The sequence below is a fragment of the Notamacropus eugenii genome, chromosome 3 (assembly GCF_028372415.1).
Source record: "Notamacropus eugenii isolate mMacEug1 chromosome 3, mMacEug1.pri_v2, whole genome shotgun sequence".
Taxonomy (NCBI): Eukaryota; Metazoa; Chordata; class Mammalia; order Diprotodontia; family Macropodidae; genus Notamacropus; species Notamacropus eugenii.
Genome location: NC_092874.1, coordinates 441168187 through 441185589, shown reverse-complemented (window position 1 = coordinate 441185589; position 17403 = coordinate 441168187). Strand labels below are relative to the sequence as shown.

The 17403-nt window shown below is 41.5% G+C and overlaps 1 protein-coding gene across 5 annotated transcripts in view; it reads left to right on the top strand.

The window, feature by feature from the left end:
* ITPR1 (inositol 1,4,5-trisphosphate receptor type 1) overlaps positions 1 to 17403 on the top strand; it is a 384526-nt gene that overhangs the window by 308879 nt on the left and 58244 nt on the right. For all 5 annotated transcript variants that reach the window (XM_072598619.1, XM_072598616.1, XM_072598617.1 and 2 more), the window contains 4 exons: positions 688 to 792; positions 3005 to 3197; positions 11721 to 11843; positions 15383 to 15558. In XM_072598619.1, coding sequence (XP_072454720.1) covers positions 688 to 792; positions 3005 to 3197; positions 11721 to 11843; positions 15383 to 15558 — 597 coding nt within the window. The remainder of the gene's footprint in view (positions 1 to 687; positions 793 to 3004; positions 3198 to 11720; positions 11844 to 15382; positions 15559 to 17403) is intronic.

The following is a 17403-nucleotide window of genomic DNA, read 5'->3' as shown; positions in this document are numbered from 1 at the left end:
ACAAGTGTGCCTGTTGGATGATTACTTTTCCCTTCCCTTTCACCTGAGTAATCCAATTAGACTTGTTATCCCTAGGTATTGGCACTACTTGTTGTTCCTAGTATATAAGATAACGGCATTGTGCAGGCTGCTGCCAGCCCCTTAAGTGATAGGAATATTTACAGTGGGAATTTTTTTTTTTGCATATTGCTGGAGGTGAATAACAGATAATCAGTATTCTGCTTTTTAAATGGAATTGAAAATATGGGTATCCCTCAGGGAGCCAGACGGTGTCACCACCATTATAAAATGGCATTTCTTTAACACCATTTCTCCCCCACCTCCTTGTTTACCAGCATCTAGCCATCCAAGGGAGCTTTCAAAATGTTTAGATTAGAAGAAAATCCAAGAGATTGTGCTGAAAATTCTCTCCTCTGCCTGGCGAAATAAGACCAGGGCAAAGCAGGCCTCAGTGTGGGCAAAAGTGTTCTGTACTCTGTTCTGATTGATTCCCAAAATAAACTTTGTGTACATAGCACCTACTTGGAATATAACAAGTCTCCCATCACCTTTGCCCTCCTGCTAACAAATTTGCTGGTTATTATGTATTCTTCATACCAAGATTTGAAATGAGTATGTGTGTTCTTGTTATAAAGAGAAATTGGGTCTTTCCTGTTCCTTCCCCTCACCCCCATTCTTGTATTCCAGTTGGCTCGGCATAACAAAGAACTTCAGAACATGTTGAAACCCGGAGGTCAAGTAGAAGGAGATGAAGCTCTAGAATTCTATGCCAAACACACAGCACAAATTGAGGTAAATTTAAAAAAAAAAAAAAGGATAGTGAGCTCAAAGTGGTTTTAATTAAAGGAGGAACCTTTAATTTCAGAGGCATTCCTTCAGAGAAACCTGAAAATCCATTCATTGTTAAACCATAGATTGTGCTAGAAAGAGATCTAGAGATCAGATGGTCCCTCCCTTTATTTTTTATAGATGAGGAAACTAAAGTCAGAGTCAGACAACTTGTTAATAGGAATCAAACCCAGGTCTTCTGAATCTTGGCCATGTGGTCTTCCCCTCACTGTACCATTCATCTCAGGGGTCTTTTAAAAGCCAACTGCTTCCCTATCAAGTCAAAGAATTATTAGTCAGTCTTTGAGCATGAGAGAAGAGAACCAGAGAACTTAGAAAAAATACCCTCTCACTGTTGGAGCAAATATTGAACCAGCCAATGGTCAAAGCCAATGTCAAAAATATCCTTAGGTGATATTTTAAATCTCTGGGCCATCTTCTCAAATTGACTAATTCTGTTGACTCACCAGTCCCTTGTAGCCATGTTGACTGGTCAAATCAATCCTGTGTTAAATGGCTGTTAAATTATCTTTAGAATGATGATCATATGAGCCTGTGCCTGGAAGCTGTCTTCATTGGGCCTAATCCTCTGGAACACAATAGAGTCCTCAGCTGTTTGAGTTCGAAAGGACCTTAGAGACAGATCATCCTGCCCAGCCCCTTCCTTTCAGAGATGAAAATGCCAAGACCCTAACAAGAAAAAGGACTCGCCCAAGATGCATGTACTCTTGCCACTGAACCACTCTGTCACAGAAACCCCAGTTGAAGAAATGCATTATTATAGAGAGTCAAAATGGGCAGGCATTTTGTTCATTGTGTTCTTCTGACTTCTAAGTATATGTGCTTGAATTTGAAAATACATTTTAAACTACAGTGGTTGATCTAGTATTAAGGATCAGAGCTAGGAATATTACATAAATTATCCATGTGATATTTCACACATGAAATCCATAAGGTATTACAAGGTATCCTTGGACTCTGATTGTAGAACCACCTGGGCTCTCCTAAGTGAGTTTCTGCTATTATCTTGCCCAGGTTGACTACCGCCATACTGCACCTCCTTTGGTGTATCCCAACCTCCCTTTCTGTCTTCCCTTTATATATTGCTCCTTTCTACCCCTCAGCCTATTTTAGGTCATAACCTCTCTGAGGGCAGGGATGGTTTTGGTTGCTTGTATTTGTATCACCAGCATTAAGCCCAGTCCATGGCACACAGTAAGCACTTAATAAATGCTCTATTTCTCTCTGAAAGAATTTGATCCTTGGTGAGGTTTCCACAAAGGAGGTGAATGCGAGCTCCCTGAGGGCAGGATTATTTCCTTTTTTTCTTTGTATCCCCAGCACCCTGCACAGGGCCTGGCACAGAGTTGTTGGCCTGATGACAATCCCTTGGCACTTTCTCCTGGTTAGACTGTTCTGCCCCTCACATTTTAGGAAGGACATTGATGAAGAATGTCTGGTTGTAGGCGCCTAGGATGGTGAAAAGACTAGAAACAATGATGGATAAGGAAGTGGAGCTTTTTAGCCTAGAAAAGATTTGGTCGGGTGGCAGGAAGTTATAACTGTCTTCAAATATCTAAAGGCAATTAGATTTCCTTGGTTTGTGTTCTAGGAAAGAACTGTGAGTGGAAGTTGCAGGATCAGATTTTTGACTTAATATAAAGAAAATATCCTAGTTATCAATACTTTCCAAAAATGGAATAAACTCCTTTGGAACATAGTGAGTTCTCCATCACTTGCAGTCTTCAAATGGAGTCTGGAGGAGCATCTGTGATTCAGATATAATTTGAACTCCATAGTGCTAAAGTGCCTTTCATCTCTGAGCTTCTAGGATTCTTTGACTTCAGGTATTATGCCTCTTGAACTTTTGGTTTATCAGGCTCATTTGAATATGAATGCAAAAGGAACCTCTTAAATTAAATCAGGATAAAATACTAGTTATCAAGTCTGAAGGTTTGAGATTTATATAATAATAATCTTATGGATTATCCAGAAATATCTTTATTTCAACCCTTCTAGGACTCAGAATGGCCTTAGGTATTAAACCCTTTAAGCATTAGGATCCTTTCTCTCTGCCTTCCATAGCACTTAATCCAAGGTTAGAAATAAAGGAGTGCTTGACAAATGCCTTCTTATGATACCAAGTTAATCATTTGATCTCATGCATCTCTTCCAGATTGTCAGGTTAGATCGTACAATGGAGCAAATAGTCTTCCCTGTGCCCAGTATATGTGAATTCCTTACCAAGGAGTCCAAACTACGGATATATTACACCACCGAGAGGGATGAGCAGGGGAGTAAAATAAATGACTTTTTCTTGAGATCTGAAGACCTCTTCAATGAAATGAATTGGCAGAAGAAGCTGAGAGGTGGGTTAGAAACATTTATACAAATGTGTTTACACTAATAACCAACAATAGTCCTGTGGGGTCATTAATATAGTATCATGCCCATTTTACTGATGAGGAAGCAAACCATCCCAGTAGTAGCATGACTTACCCACAGACATGGAAATGTCAGAGACAGAATTCGGACCCAGGTCTCCCGAATCCCAGGTCCAGTCCTCTTGCCTCTAGTGGGCTGCTTTAGTAGTCAGAGAGGTCACCCGGTGCATTTAGTTTTGATGTTCCAGAGGGTGAAGCTAGACTTGAAAGCATGTTTATTCCCTAGGGCAGAAGGTTTGTGGTTCACCTGTGAGCACGTTCATACTTACCTTGGAGTTCCCTCACTGAGAACTCTGTGTCCAGAATCCTGGTCAGAATGTTCTGGAGTCATCATCATTACCTTCTGTTTGGTGAAATTTGGTTGAACAGTCCCTGTTGGGGCATGAATATCTTGCTTTTGAAAATTAAAGCAGCCACCAGGTACAAACAGAAACTAGGCCCTTGGATTCACAAGACAAGAAAGTTAGACGCTTTCATTTCTCATTCCCTAGCACACCTGCTAAGGAGATTTGGGCATCTCCCCCTCGCAGGCCTCCTGGGCTGTTGGACTCCTTAATTGTGTCGTTTTATAGGCCGTGGAATTGTTTGCCACATTAGATGTGTCAGAGCTAATGAGTGAGTCCCGTTTGAAACGCCTGACTATCAGATGAAAATTACATGTTTAAAACACTTTTATAAGGGCTTTCCCAGAGGGCTGCTCAGCTCGTGGTTTTCATTAGTTTTTTAATGTGGACCTTGAGCATTGACTGAGCACTTGGCACCAACTGATGCGACAGACTTGAAAGGATTAGTCTGTGTTTGTATCTCTTAGTCTACAACTGAGTTTTTATTGGAAAACTCAGTTTGAGATTTTTGGTTTGCTTTGGTTTTTTGTCTTTAGGTTCTTCTGGTTTTGCTCCTTTCTACTGGTCCAGGGGAGAATTTGCGTGAAAGAGAGAGCCATGTTTTTTGGTTTGGGCTCTCTTCTAAGCTCAGTTCACATGCCACCTCCTCCTGCAAGGGGCCTTTCCCAGTGTTCCCATGTTAGGCCTCACCCTTCACCCTCCCCTCCTTTGTATTCAGTTTGTAGACAGTTTATATTTACTTCTCTCTACGTGTGTGGTCCACCCCACGTAAGCTCTTTAAGGGCACAACCTTTGTTATTGTAGTCATAGTACCTGGCACATGGCAGAAATTTCTTATTTACATGAATATGAATATTCATTCAATAATCATTCATTCAAAATATTCAACTCAATACTGAACTGAATCTCCTCAAGTCTGAGGTGGGACATCTACTGTCCCACCATATTCATCCCCAAATACCTGTCCTTGGATCATAGATTTAGGGCTGGAACTAGAGGTTTTAGTCCAACCCTCTCTTATTTAGTCCAGTCCCCTCATTTTACAGATGAGGGAACTGAGGCTCAGAGATAAAGTGTCAGTCCCAGGGTCACAGAGGTTTAAGTGGCAGAGCTGGGATTTGAACCTGATAACTTCAAGTTCAGTGCTCTTTCTTGTGTATCAGGGTCCCTCTTTCTACCTCCTTCCGTCATTCAATTCCTTCCTCCTTCCCCTGAGCAACAGATAGATGAGGCAGAACCATTAGACTCATCTTCCTGCCTCATTACTGGCCTTTGTCTCTTATAGTATATTAACGTAATACTTGAAGAGATCTGTGGCCCAATTAACATCCATGTTCCTTCCAGGGTTTCAAATTACATCCCATCCCAGCCTTTTCACCCTCTGCAGTCTCCTCTATGTCTTCTCCAGAGGATGTGTCAGATGCTTTGAATGCCTGCCTCCAGGTCTATTAACATCTTCTGGATATGAGTTATGTCTCATCCTCTCTCTATGGCTGCCCTGCCTCCCCCCGACCACTTATACCACTTCTTGACCACAAGTCATCATCCACCTTATGCTGAGGCCTACTTATGCCCACTGTGTATCCCTCCAGTGACCCTCGACTCATCCCAAGAACCTGGTAGTAATAGCAGACACTTACATGGGTCTTTAAGGTTCACAACAATCCTGTGGTAGGTAGGGAGGAGGAGGATTATTATTCCATTTTTCAGGTGAGGAAACTGAAGCACAGGGAAGTTCAATGACTTGCCCGTTGTCACCAATCTAGTGCCATTTCTAATGATTCCAGATCCAGCTCCCTTTCCATCACATAACATTCCATCTCATTAAATGTTAGCCTGAGTCAGGTCTGCTACAAATCTCTGTTTCCTCCTGTGGTCCTATAGATATGTCCCTATGGTACCTATTTCATAGGGCTGCTGTGAAGCTCACATGAGATAAAGTACTTTGTAACCTTAAAATCTCTTTGACCTAATAGTTTTTTATTATCGGTATATTCTGTCTCTAATGAAGGCATCAAAATTCCTTTTTGAGGAGTCATGGTTGTCCTCTGTGATGTCAGCCTCAGTAGGACAGGAATGTCCTGCAAAAAGAGGCAGGTGGGGAGTGAGGGTTAGAGCCTTGGATTGGGAGTCAGGAAAACCTAAGCTTGGCCCCACCACACACACTGGTTGTGTCACCCTGGGCCAATCACTTGACCTCTGCCTCAGCTTCCTCATCTGTAAAATGGGGATAGTAATAGCACCCATCTATCAGCATTGTTATGGAGATCAAATGAGATATTTGTAAAAAGAGTATGCAAACCTTACCATGCTATATAAATGCTAGCTATTGTTACTATTACTAATAAATGTCTCTTTCCTCTAATAACCTATTATGATTTGATCACCTATTTGCTTATTAAGTCATTTGTGAGTTACCATGGTTGTACATCATCTCTTTTGATTGTCACAACAATCTTATGAGGTAATCGCTGCAAATACTGGTGTCTTCATCAGTCATTCATGAAATATTTCTGAATGTGGCAGCTCAGTGTCAGTGGAGAGAGTGCTAGATTGGGAGTTCAAATCCTGTCTCATATACTTGCGTGGTAACTCTGGGCTTACCTGCCCTCAGCCTCAGTTACCTTCCCGGGAAAGGAAAGGAAAGGAGTCTGTCTGTTGGTGCTCCTTGGCCATTTGAAATCTTGTGGTCCTGTGTCTCCCACCGCACTCTGGCCAAATGCTTGCTCCTGACATTGTCCTTTTTCAGTTTTTTTTGGAGAAGAAAAAAAAAGCGAGTTTCCTTTGTACTTCAGCACAGCTACTGGTTGCCAACTGCATGATTTTAATTGGCTTCAAGACTATACCCTGGTGAGAAAAAGGAAAATTATGATTAATGACTTTGAATTAAACATGAATTTGCATGTTTGTGTGGGGAGGGAAGAAATCTATTCATTGGGAAAAAAATCTTTTCATTATAATTGTATTTCCATCAGTAGCCACTTTTCCTAATAATAAACTTGTGGAAAACTTACTCCTGGCTCATTTATGTAACAGTTTTCCTGAAGGTGACACCAGACTGGCACTGGATTTGGCTTGCTGATTATAACTGTTGGACTCAGATGCAGGAGACTGCCTGGTGGAAGTTTTCCCTGGCTATTTTGACCACTCTCATACATACACTTTAGAGTCTTCTAACTTGCATCATGCTTATTTCATAGGCTCATAGTGTTAGGGCTGGAAGAGACCTTAGAGGGGAATTAGTCCAACCTCTTTATTTTACAGATGAGGAAATGGAGGTATGGAGGGGTTAGGGGGCAGGTCATATAGGTATGAAGAGGCAGAGCTGGGATTGAAATGTAGCCTAGCCACTTCCTCCAATCCCAGTATTCTTTCTGCTGTCGCAGGCTGCCTTCAATCTCATCTCCCTATGTGCTTATCAACTCCATGAGCATTCCTTATCTTTGTATCCCCAGCATCTGACATGTCCTTGCATATAATAGATCCTTAAAAATACAGAATCATGCAATAGTTTCTCTTGGAATTTTGAAAAATCTCCCCCTTCATCCCTTTTTGATCCTACTATTATCAATACCTCCTGCCACCAACTCTGAGTCCAGAATTATTGCACAATTTGAAATAGAGATAGGGTAATTTTATTTATGAGTTGTATTCAGCTTAGCAAACATTGATAAATATTTGTTGGTTTGAATTTATTAAGTGACTGCTCTGTACAAAGCAATGTAGATGGGGATTATAATAACACCTACCTCCCAGGGTTATTATGAGGATCAAATGAGATCATGTTTGTAAAGCAGTTAGCTTGGTACCTGGCACATGGTAAACACCAGAGAAACGTGGGCTGCTATTATTATAAGAGAGATAAAGACAAATATGACAGTGTCCTCATTGAGTTTATGGTCGAACAGGGGATGAGACGTTTGTACAGAACAATTATACTAGCTAGAAAATTATTAAATGCATAAGATAAATAACCCTAACTTGCTATGGAGGAGATACATTTGACCACATTTTCCATTTTAAACAGTTAATCCATAACCCTAAAATCATTGTGTCTTTTAGGCTCACAGCAGCAGGTTCTAGAAACACAAACCAACTCTTCCAAGTTCACTAAGTGCCCAGGAGATAGCTAAATCACAACTGAAATGCCAGAGCAAAAATAAACCCCCCAAAACCAACAACCTATTGCTGATCATCTGAAATAATGACATTTGTTACCAGGTTTATCAGTTGTCCAGTACCCCACAAGCACAATTTGTTACCTGTACTTCCATCATCGTCTGAGGCTGAAAACCTGCTAAGAAATCAGTGGTAGATTAGCATTTGAGAGAAGCAGAAAATCTCATGTTGTACTTTAGAAGCAAAAACAAAAAACAGATTCTGATTTAACACTTTACACCTTCCCTTCTCTCTCCCTGCCACTGCGGTTGTGGCTGGATGAGATATGTTTTCTTGTTCTAGGGCAAAGTGCCATCAGCAATGCCAGGGCAAATAATGCCTTCTTTTAAAATCTTCCCTTACCCTCATGCCCCAGCAGCAGTAAATTTAAACATCTTGAACAGAATTGATAGAGTCAATCTTTAACTTGAGCTTGGCATAGTTAAGGGAAGGATGCCTGTCTAGCACGTCCGCTCTTTATGTTTGATGGTGACTAATAGCTTGTCACTATCTCCAAGCACTGGTCTCATCTGAACTCTTGGCCTTCGTAGAAAATGTGATCTGCCCCTCCTTTGGAAGGCCCTGAACATTTTTCAGCACAAGTGAAAAAGCCAGCAGATTTTTAAACTGCCTCTGACTGTGTTTAATTATGATATAACTTCATTATTGGGAGGAAGCTTGGAAGACATGGCCTTTTTACTCTGGGCTGATTAGCAGGCCATTTGATTTGTTCCTGGCTGCTATTCTAAACTAAACGATCATTCCATTGAAGAAAAATATGAGTGAGATCTGCTTCCATATATCTTACACCCATATACAGAGGAGAGGGAAAATGAATAGGAATGTATTTTGGAAATTTTGCTTCTGGCATCACCAGAGAGACTGAAGTTCTTCCTACCAAGTTTTTATGTAACAATCTAAACAAAGCACCATTTAACACCATTTAAATGGAATATCCCTAAAGAAAATAGGTGAGGGTATTGTGATTAAAGATGTATTCAGAAAAGCAGCAAAAGAAAATGGAAGAAGCACTAGGTTTAGAGGCCAAAGACCTGGGTTCTGGTGCTGACTGTACTGTGCCTCAATTTCCTCATCTTTAAAATAAGTAGCTTGGATCAGGTAACCTGTTAGGTCTGTTTTGGCCTTAACCCTGTTGCCGCCTGAGTAGAGGCTTTCTGCTTGAAAAGTTCTCTCCATGGATGCAATTACAGTTCTGGGCTGGCTCACATTTCTCTAGGATATCAAGGTCTGTCGATCACTAATAAAAAAAAAATACAGCCTTGTGAGATAGGCAGCACAAATTATCATTAGGCACATTTTTTTCAAATGAGAAAACTGAGGCTCTATAAGGTTATGAGACTTGCCCCAGGAGCACCCAGCTAAGCTGAAGTGGTATGCTTCCCCAGGTCTCCTGGCTCCAAATCCAACCTTTTATCCCTTGTGCCTCATGGTTTCTTAATTAAAGTGCTGAAGGGAGCAGGAAACATCTTCTGAAATAGTCAGATTTTCCCTCAATACAGCTTATTTTGCAGGCAGCAAATCAGTGTCTCAGAGCTTAACTTGAAAAAAAATCAAGCTTTTTTTCATTAGGAGCCATACATAATGAAATTCATCCCAAACCCACAATCTGCCTTTGTATGCCATGTGGAAGAAAACACTACATCTCACTCTATCTTCCATGGACCAATCCAGGTTACAAGATAATCACAGGGCAATGGAGTGACTCCTCAATTGGCTGGGCATTTGAGAAACTCTGAGTCTTAGGACTTTAGGTTGTCAATGTTCAGCACTTTCTCCTCAGGTGGGAATTGTTTCTACAGCCACCCAGACAAACAATCATCTATCTTCTGCTTGGATACTTCTAGTGATGTAGGGAACTCATCCCTTCTCATGACAGTCTGTTCCATTCATGAACAGCAACTGGTTACATGAAAACTCTTTCTTGCATTGAATTGAAATCCATCTCTCTATAATGTCCATTAGTCATGGACTTCTTTTGGAAGCAACACAGAACAAATCTTTTCCTTCATCTATCAACATGACAGCCTTCACATGTCTGAAGTACCTCACCCCTTTGTTCTCCCTCCATTGGACTTATTCAGGTTTGCCCCTTGAAAAGAAGCCGCTGAGATTCAACAGCTATTCTAGAAATGGTCTAAGCAGCTTAGGATATAGTACAGCAGTGGTCATGGCAGTGAGGTGACATTGTGGATAGAGGGCTGAACTTATTGGCGACCTGGATTCCAGTCCTGCCTCAAATGCTTACTAGCTGTGTGACCTTTGGCAGGTCATTTCATCTCTCAGCCTTAGTTTCCTCTTCTGTAAAAGGGGGAAAATAGTAGTACCTACCTCCCCAGGTGCTTGTGAGGATTAAATGGGATAATTTGTGCAAAGTGCTTCACAAATCTTCAAGTTCTTTGTAAATGCTGGTTATTTATTATAGGCAGTGTATTTCTGTTAATATGGCTAGAGACATTTGGATTTTTTTTCCATTGTTAAAACAGTTGTTTCATATTGTTCATTATACTCTACTAAGCTGTGACCCCCCTCCCCCCCACATAATTTTTCAGGTTAATTTCTGCCAGATAAGGCTTCCCTTACTCTAAACTTGTGGAACTTTTAAAAAATATACATTTCGGGTTATCTCAGTTCAATTTCACTTTGTTGATTTGGGCCCATAATTCCAGCCTTTTGCCTATTTTGAATCTGGATTCTGTCATCCAGGATGAATATCTAATCCATTGACATCCCTTCTGTAGCTTCATTCAGGTAATGGATATCAACTTTAAACAGGATAGAGCCAAATACTGAGATCACTGGCGCTCCACTAAAGACCTCTTCTGTTGACCCTGAGTTCTAGTATTATTTCTTATCACAATTATTCAGCTAACAGCCAGTGTGTGTCACACTGCTATCCAGTCCACTTTTCACTGTCTCCTGAGTAACAAAGATGGCACAAAAGACTGTACAGTGTTTTGCTAAAATCCAGATACAGTCTATGTTTACCATTTTACCAGCCTATCAATATAGTTAACTCTCCCAGAATAGGAAATGAAGTTAATTTGGGAATGACTTATTTGTTAACAAATTGAACTTAGCTTAACAAATTGATGTTTTCTAAATTCTCAGGAAATGTTGATTAATCTATTCTCAAAATTGTCCAAAGACAGGTGTAAAGTTTAGTGGTCTGTGGTTTCTAGAACCTACCCTTTTCAAGGGAGGAAAAAAACCCCACCAGAATAAGATGCTCCTTCTTCTGCTACTAACTAGCTACTTTAGTTAGGGTTGATTATCAAATGTTTAAGTAGTCCATATGAGGTTTCTTTGTTAAACATAGTTAAAAAAATTGGCCAAGTGAACATACTTTAAAGTATAATGCTCCCCTTCAAGAAAACCATAGGGCCTAGTCATGCATGAGTTCCAGACAAGGGAGTGTCTAAAAGCTCAGCTTCTCAGTCTGAGACTAGACTAGCCAAGCCCATCTCTGGGCTCCCAGGTTGCTAGATTAGTTTATTTCTTGGGTTGGTTTGGTTTGATTGGGTTCCACCTACATCCCAGTACACTAAGCAGCCCTCGATTTCAACTGAAGGCTTCTCAGATCTTCCTGCTGAAGAGAATCCAGTACCTTTTTGGACACTCAAACTCTGCTTCTTTTCATCCCCTCCTCCCACCCCCTCCACTCATCTCACCCCACCTCACCTTCCAACCACACATATAACACCTTCCCCATTCTCATAAGGTTTTAGATAGCAATATATGATTAGTTTATTTTCCTGAGTCAAGTTAAGAAATAAAAAACAAGTGATCATTTTCCAGGGTCAAAGATGAAAACCAAAAAAGGTCTCATCTATGTGAGGGATAGCAGGAGGTGAAGGGCTTTCACGGAGCACCTGGCTTTCTGAGGGAACATTCACACCTGATGGCAGCCTTCTTTTTGTCTCCACAGCCCAGCCAGTGCTGTACTGGTGTTCTCGGAATATGTCCTTCTGGAGCAGCATTTCCTTTAACCTGGCCGTCCTGATGAATCTGCTGGTTGCATTTTTCTACCCATTTAAAGGAGTCCGAGGAGGTAGCAACCTTTTTTACTGGGAAGCAAAACATTGGAACCAGCTAGAAAGCACATAACCTGGGGTTTGAATTCAATTTTCCCATGCTTTGATCATCTTTGGGCAGATGAAATTAGGAATTTTATTAGCAACATTTATTAAAATGTACCTTAGTGTAAAGTACAGTTGTAATTTGTAGGTTGGGATGGGGGGGAGGAGATTTACATGATTATTCATTAGCAAGAGCAGGGGGTTCTCGACTATTTTTGTGTTCCCTGGACCCTTTTGTCTGGTGAAGCCTGTGGACTCTTTCTCAGAATAATGATTATAAATGCACAGAATAAAATACATAGGATTACAAAGGGAACTGTACTGAAACATAGTTATCAAAATAATGAAAAAAGAAGTCCACAGAGCAGAGCCCTTGTTTAGAGAGAAGGGAAGATAGAAGGTGAGAGCACGCAGGGACGTTCAGCTCCAATACCTCAATTTACAGAGGATGCCATGATCAGAGAAGAAGTTACTTGGTGAAGGCCATCCCCCTGGTTAATGGCAGCCATAGGACCAGGACCAGTACTGAAGTCCCCAAGGTTCTCCCTCCAGCATTCTTACTGCCACCCCAGAGATGTTAGTCACTTGAGGCTGAAGAGTTGAAGACATCTAGAATATTTTGTCTTTGGCTCAGTCCGTGAGTGATGTAGACCTGCCCATTTTTAATGAATTTATACCTCCAAATTCTTTATGCCTTTTTCTCTGAATCTGTTATCTCAGCAGTGTAAGGAGATCCCAGGGAGAAACTCCATCTACTAATGCAGATTGGCATTGGATCTGCAGCTTATAGTCTCAGAACGTTGCTGAGGGGTTTAATGACTTGCCTCAGCATATACTGCCAATGTGGCCAAAGCATGACTTGAACTCAGATCTACCTAATCCTTAGTCCAGCTCTCTATTCATTATGTCTCACTGCCTCTCCCGAACAGTACTCATTAGAAAAAAGGCAAGCAATACATTTGGCCCTTTTACATTTCAGTCTTCACTTTGGGGCTCCTTAATTTGCTTAATGCTTTACATTTGTGGATTTCAGGTGGCTAATATTGTAAGTAGAGATATTTCAGCTCCCTCTTTTCCATATCAACTACAGCTTATAGGGATGTGTTCTTTTCAGTTTAACTTGCACCCAGGTATGGTGATGAAGACCCTCAGGAATAATGTCAGTCTACCCATTTATGTTGTGTATTATGCAGTAAAGGCCCAAACAGATGGCACAACAAACATAGGAAAAGGCTGGAAACCCATCTTATCTTGTTGACAGAACCATCCCTTAAGCTTGGCAGCTTCACATATGAGGGCATTTAATCATAATATCTTATGTGCCTGATAGATGTGAGTTAAAGGCGATGAGAAAACATTATTTCCTATAGTTAAGGAGCTGATGCTTTCTTCAGGAATTAAAAATTAAAAACAACTTAGGAATTTGAGCTTAAATTGCATAGAAAACTCCATTTTTTAAAATGACTGCTTAATTATCAGTACACAGGCAAATCATTTTTCTAAAGTTATACTGTAGGAATAGCAAAGTCCCAGTCACAAATCTTGGCAAGAACATACAGCTCCAAAATTTCCTCTAAAAGGACTAATCAGCTTACCTGTTAATGGGATGAAGGGATGGTCCATTTTGTCAGTTAATTAGTGAAGAGCTCGCTGTGGTAGTCAGGATGAGAAACAATGCCATGACTTGACCTTTGGGTAGCCACAGTTTAAATTTTTTAAAAATATATATTTAATATTTTGATTTGTGAGAATAAAAGACTTTAAGGAACAGCTCTGTTGTTTCTAAAAGTCTGACTTTTTAGAGGTTTTCTCTTGGACTGACTCAACTGCAAGATGTGATGAGACTGTCTTTGAGGGAACACGTGATCTGACATCAGGGAGTAATAACCCACTAAGGGTGTGCAGTATCAAGATTTCAGCAGGGGTTATGCAAAATAGATTGTTTGAAAACAGCAACAACCATTCATTCCCTCTTTTGTGAGAGTCTTAAAGGTATTCTCTCATACCTATTTCTTAGGAGCTGCATGACTGTTAGCTCTCCTCCAGACTCAGGTAAATGAATGCTGCCTAAAATGAAGTTTCCTTGGTAGCCTGGCCTACAAGTCATTCCTTTAGGCTCTAGGCTCTCACTCCATTGCCTCCATACATAGCTTCCCAAGTGCTCCACTCTGTCCAGGGCATATAAAGTGACCTTGTTACCTGCCCTGATGTTGTTTGGTTTCCCACCCCTGTTGGGCAATGGAACAAGACCCAGCTCGACTGCTGAGTTGGCCTTAAAAGCTCCTTTCTAAAGTGGCATTTCTTTCCGTTTATTTGAATGCTGATGAGTAACCTACAGCGTGATCTTTCAAAAGCACGAACCTTAGGTGACTACAGATTTCTTTTGATTTTCAGCTGAACTTGTGGGCCTGCTGTGATGATTAAAGAAAGTGTAGTCCTATTTTTTACAGGGTTCCCCCTCCCCAAGTAGAAAGGCAGCAGGTTAAAACATCATTAAAGAGGTGATCAGAAGGCAACTCACTAAATTCTTTCCTCCTGTACATGTTAAGTAATTGTATATCTCTTTCTTGAGAATTTGGGTGCATCCATTCTACCTTCACTTGTTTCTTTGGGCTGTGGTATGCATGGGGGAGTTTACATGACGTCAGCCATCAGGGATATTCACCCTGGACCTCGTTGCAATTCTCAAAACACATCTCTCTGCTAGTTGGGAGTGCTTTCTCGTGTTCAGCCCCAAACAAGTTGGCTTTTTCTAGGCCTTGAAAGAAAGATCTGTGGTAGGTGTGGGGGGAGAACAAATAACTTAAAAAGACACTCTGTCTCTTTGTGGTCACATGTTCAGTGAATTGGGATGCTTGGTGCCAGTGGATGATGATCCACCACCTAGGCTGTCAAGCATTCTTCTCAGTATCCCGTGGATTATGCCGCAACGAGAATCTCAGTTGTAAAGATGCAAATCTCCTTTTTATATAAGCAGCCTTTACTTTGTGATACTGCTTGTTTGCATTGGAAGGAACCTCAAAATTAGACAACATTTAAAGCACTCTTGTTGTGAGGGGAGGTTAAGAGAGGAATATTTTTAGCCATGGCAGTTCATATTATATAAGCAGACCATCTCGTGGGACACCTGAAATAGGACTTGAAATAGCCAAAGATGACAAAAGCTAGTGGAAGTTCTTTGATGGAGAGAGCAGCATAACCAGAGTAAGGTTCTAAAGATACCAGTGTTGTCGACCTCCTTCCCTTTGAGAAATCTGATCTGCGCAATGAGGGAATGAACTGTTCCTCTTCACTTTTTTTTTCTCCATTTCATTCTCTTAATTAAATTAAAGGCTCATTTAGAAGTTTAGCCTTCCACTCCACCTGCTCAAAGTGTGAAGTGGAGATATTTCAGCTGCACATGTGTGGAGAGATGTAATTAAGGAAAACAGCTCCCAGAATCTGTCTGTCACCAGCATGAATCGGAAAACATTGATGTGAAAAAGGCCTGGCCCCTCCTTTGTTCTCCCAGGTACCCTGGAGCCCCACTTGTCAGGACTGCTGTGGACGGCCATGCTGATCTCCTTGGCCATAGTCATTGCTCTCCCTAAGCCCCATGGGATCCGAGCACTAATTGCTTCCACCATTCTCCGCCTGATCTTCTCAGTCGGCTTGCAGCCCACGTTGTTCCTTCTGGGTGCTTTCAATGTAAGTATGAAATGATTTCATTGTTTTCTAGCACTTCACCTTGCAGTAGAACTGCCTTTCTGTCCCCTAGGCATGTTTTCTCTCTGAATCTGAAAAGCAGAAAACCGTGGATGAGGTGTCGTTGTAGTGGAAAGTCCAGTCCCTTTCAGATGGTATCAGCCCTGTGACCAGTGGAGTGACTCTCCCAGTATAGTCAGCCCATGATTATTTCTCCCTCCCCTCCTCTCTAGTTTCACTGCCACCACCCTAACACAGGCTGCCATTATCACTTGGCTGGACAATTCTGATAGCCTCTTAATAGAATTTTTCACCTCCACTCTCTCCCCTGCTTCATACAGCCTCCTTATGCTCTGAACTGTTCATGTCAGCCCCCCTCCACAAAAAACCCCTTCAGTGTCTTCCTGTCCTCTGCTCTGCAGCCACACTGGACTGCTGGCCAACATCATGCATTCCTATCTCTTTGCTTTTGTTTCTGAATACTCTGGGCCTTTTGGATTCCATGCCTCCTTTAACACTGACCTCAAACACTCTTCCTTCCAGGAGGTTTCCCCTGAGCCCCTCCTAGTTAGTAATAGCTGTTCCTCATGGATTATACATGGATTGATACCTTTCCTACCCATGGATTTTGTACCATAGTTCCTGGTTATATTCCCTGTATCCTATTAGAAGGAATGTAAGCTCCGTGAGAGTGGGGACCCTGACCTGATCAAACTTTTGTGACTCCCTCGGCTCCTAGCATGGTGCTCTGTGCAGGGTAAGCAGATAGTCTACTGAACTGAGCATTTCAGGGACTGATGTTTGCATTTATGAAATATCCCTTGATAATTCCTAGGCTTTGTTTCTCCTCTTCTCCATGTCAATTCTGAGCCATTTCACTGTTGTTCAGCATCTTCCTCAGAAACCAGTCAGGGATGGATGGGGGGAGGACTGGAGGAAGGAGTAAAATGCAAATCCGATAATATTTCATAGCTGTATCAAACCAACAAATATTTCCAAGGTACGAGAAGCTTATGTCCTAGTTAATATTATCAGACACACCCATAAAATAGCACAAGATTTCACTAGTAATTGGGGACGACAACTAGAGGTGTCATGAGGCAGAACGTAATTAATTGAGACATGAGTGAACAATGATGACAAGCTCATAGTGGAGAGAGGTCACTTGAGTGAGTGAGTGAAGAGCTTTCTTTATTAAGTACTTCCTATGTGCCAGGCCCTGTGCAAAGCAATAGGGATACAGATACAAAAGGGAGACAATCCCTGCTCTAAAGGAGCTTATATTTTAATAAGGGAAGGTGAACATAGCAGAATGGTGGCCTCAGAAGGGAATGGAGAGCTAGAGGAATTGACTGACAGCCTTTTCAAAGGAGCAGTGGTAATATGGGTTGGATTACAATTCCCACCTCAAGCGAGAGGGAGGGAAAGGCAGTTGGGCTGGATGGACTTCAAGAGAAATACTGGGATACATGGTATAAAGGGTTGTGAAGCATGGACTCAGGCTGGATCAGATCTACTGGCCTTTGGGAATTTTTACTTATTCACTCACAAATCAGGAGAGTGTGACCCAAGGATAGGAGTTCCCAAGTACTCCCCAGGGAGTGGCCTCTAGAGGTCCAGTGGTTGGGAGGGTAGAGCCGCAGAGTAAATGGTAAAGGGTATTATGGTCAGAAAGGTTTCATGGAGGAGGTCAACTGGGTAGCCGTTAAGCAAGAGGAAAAGAAGGGGATGAAATCCTAGTCAGCTAGAAGAAGGTGAAAAAAAGCAAGAAAGTGGGAAATTGCAAAGTATATCCTGGAGATGATAAATAGATCACTTTGGCTAAAATGAAGTATCATGGAAAGGTGT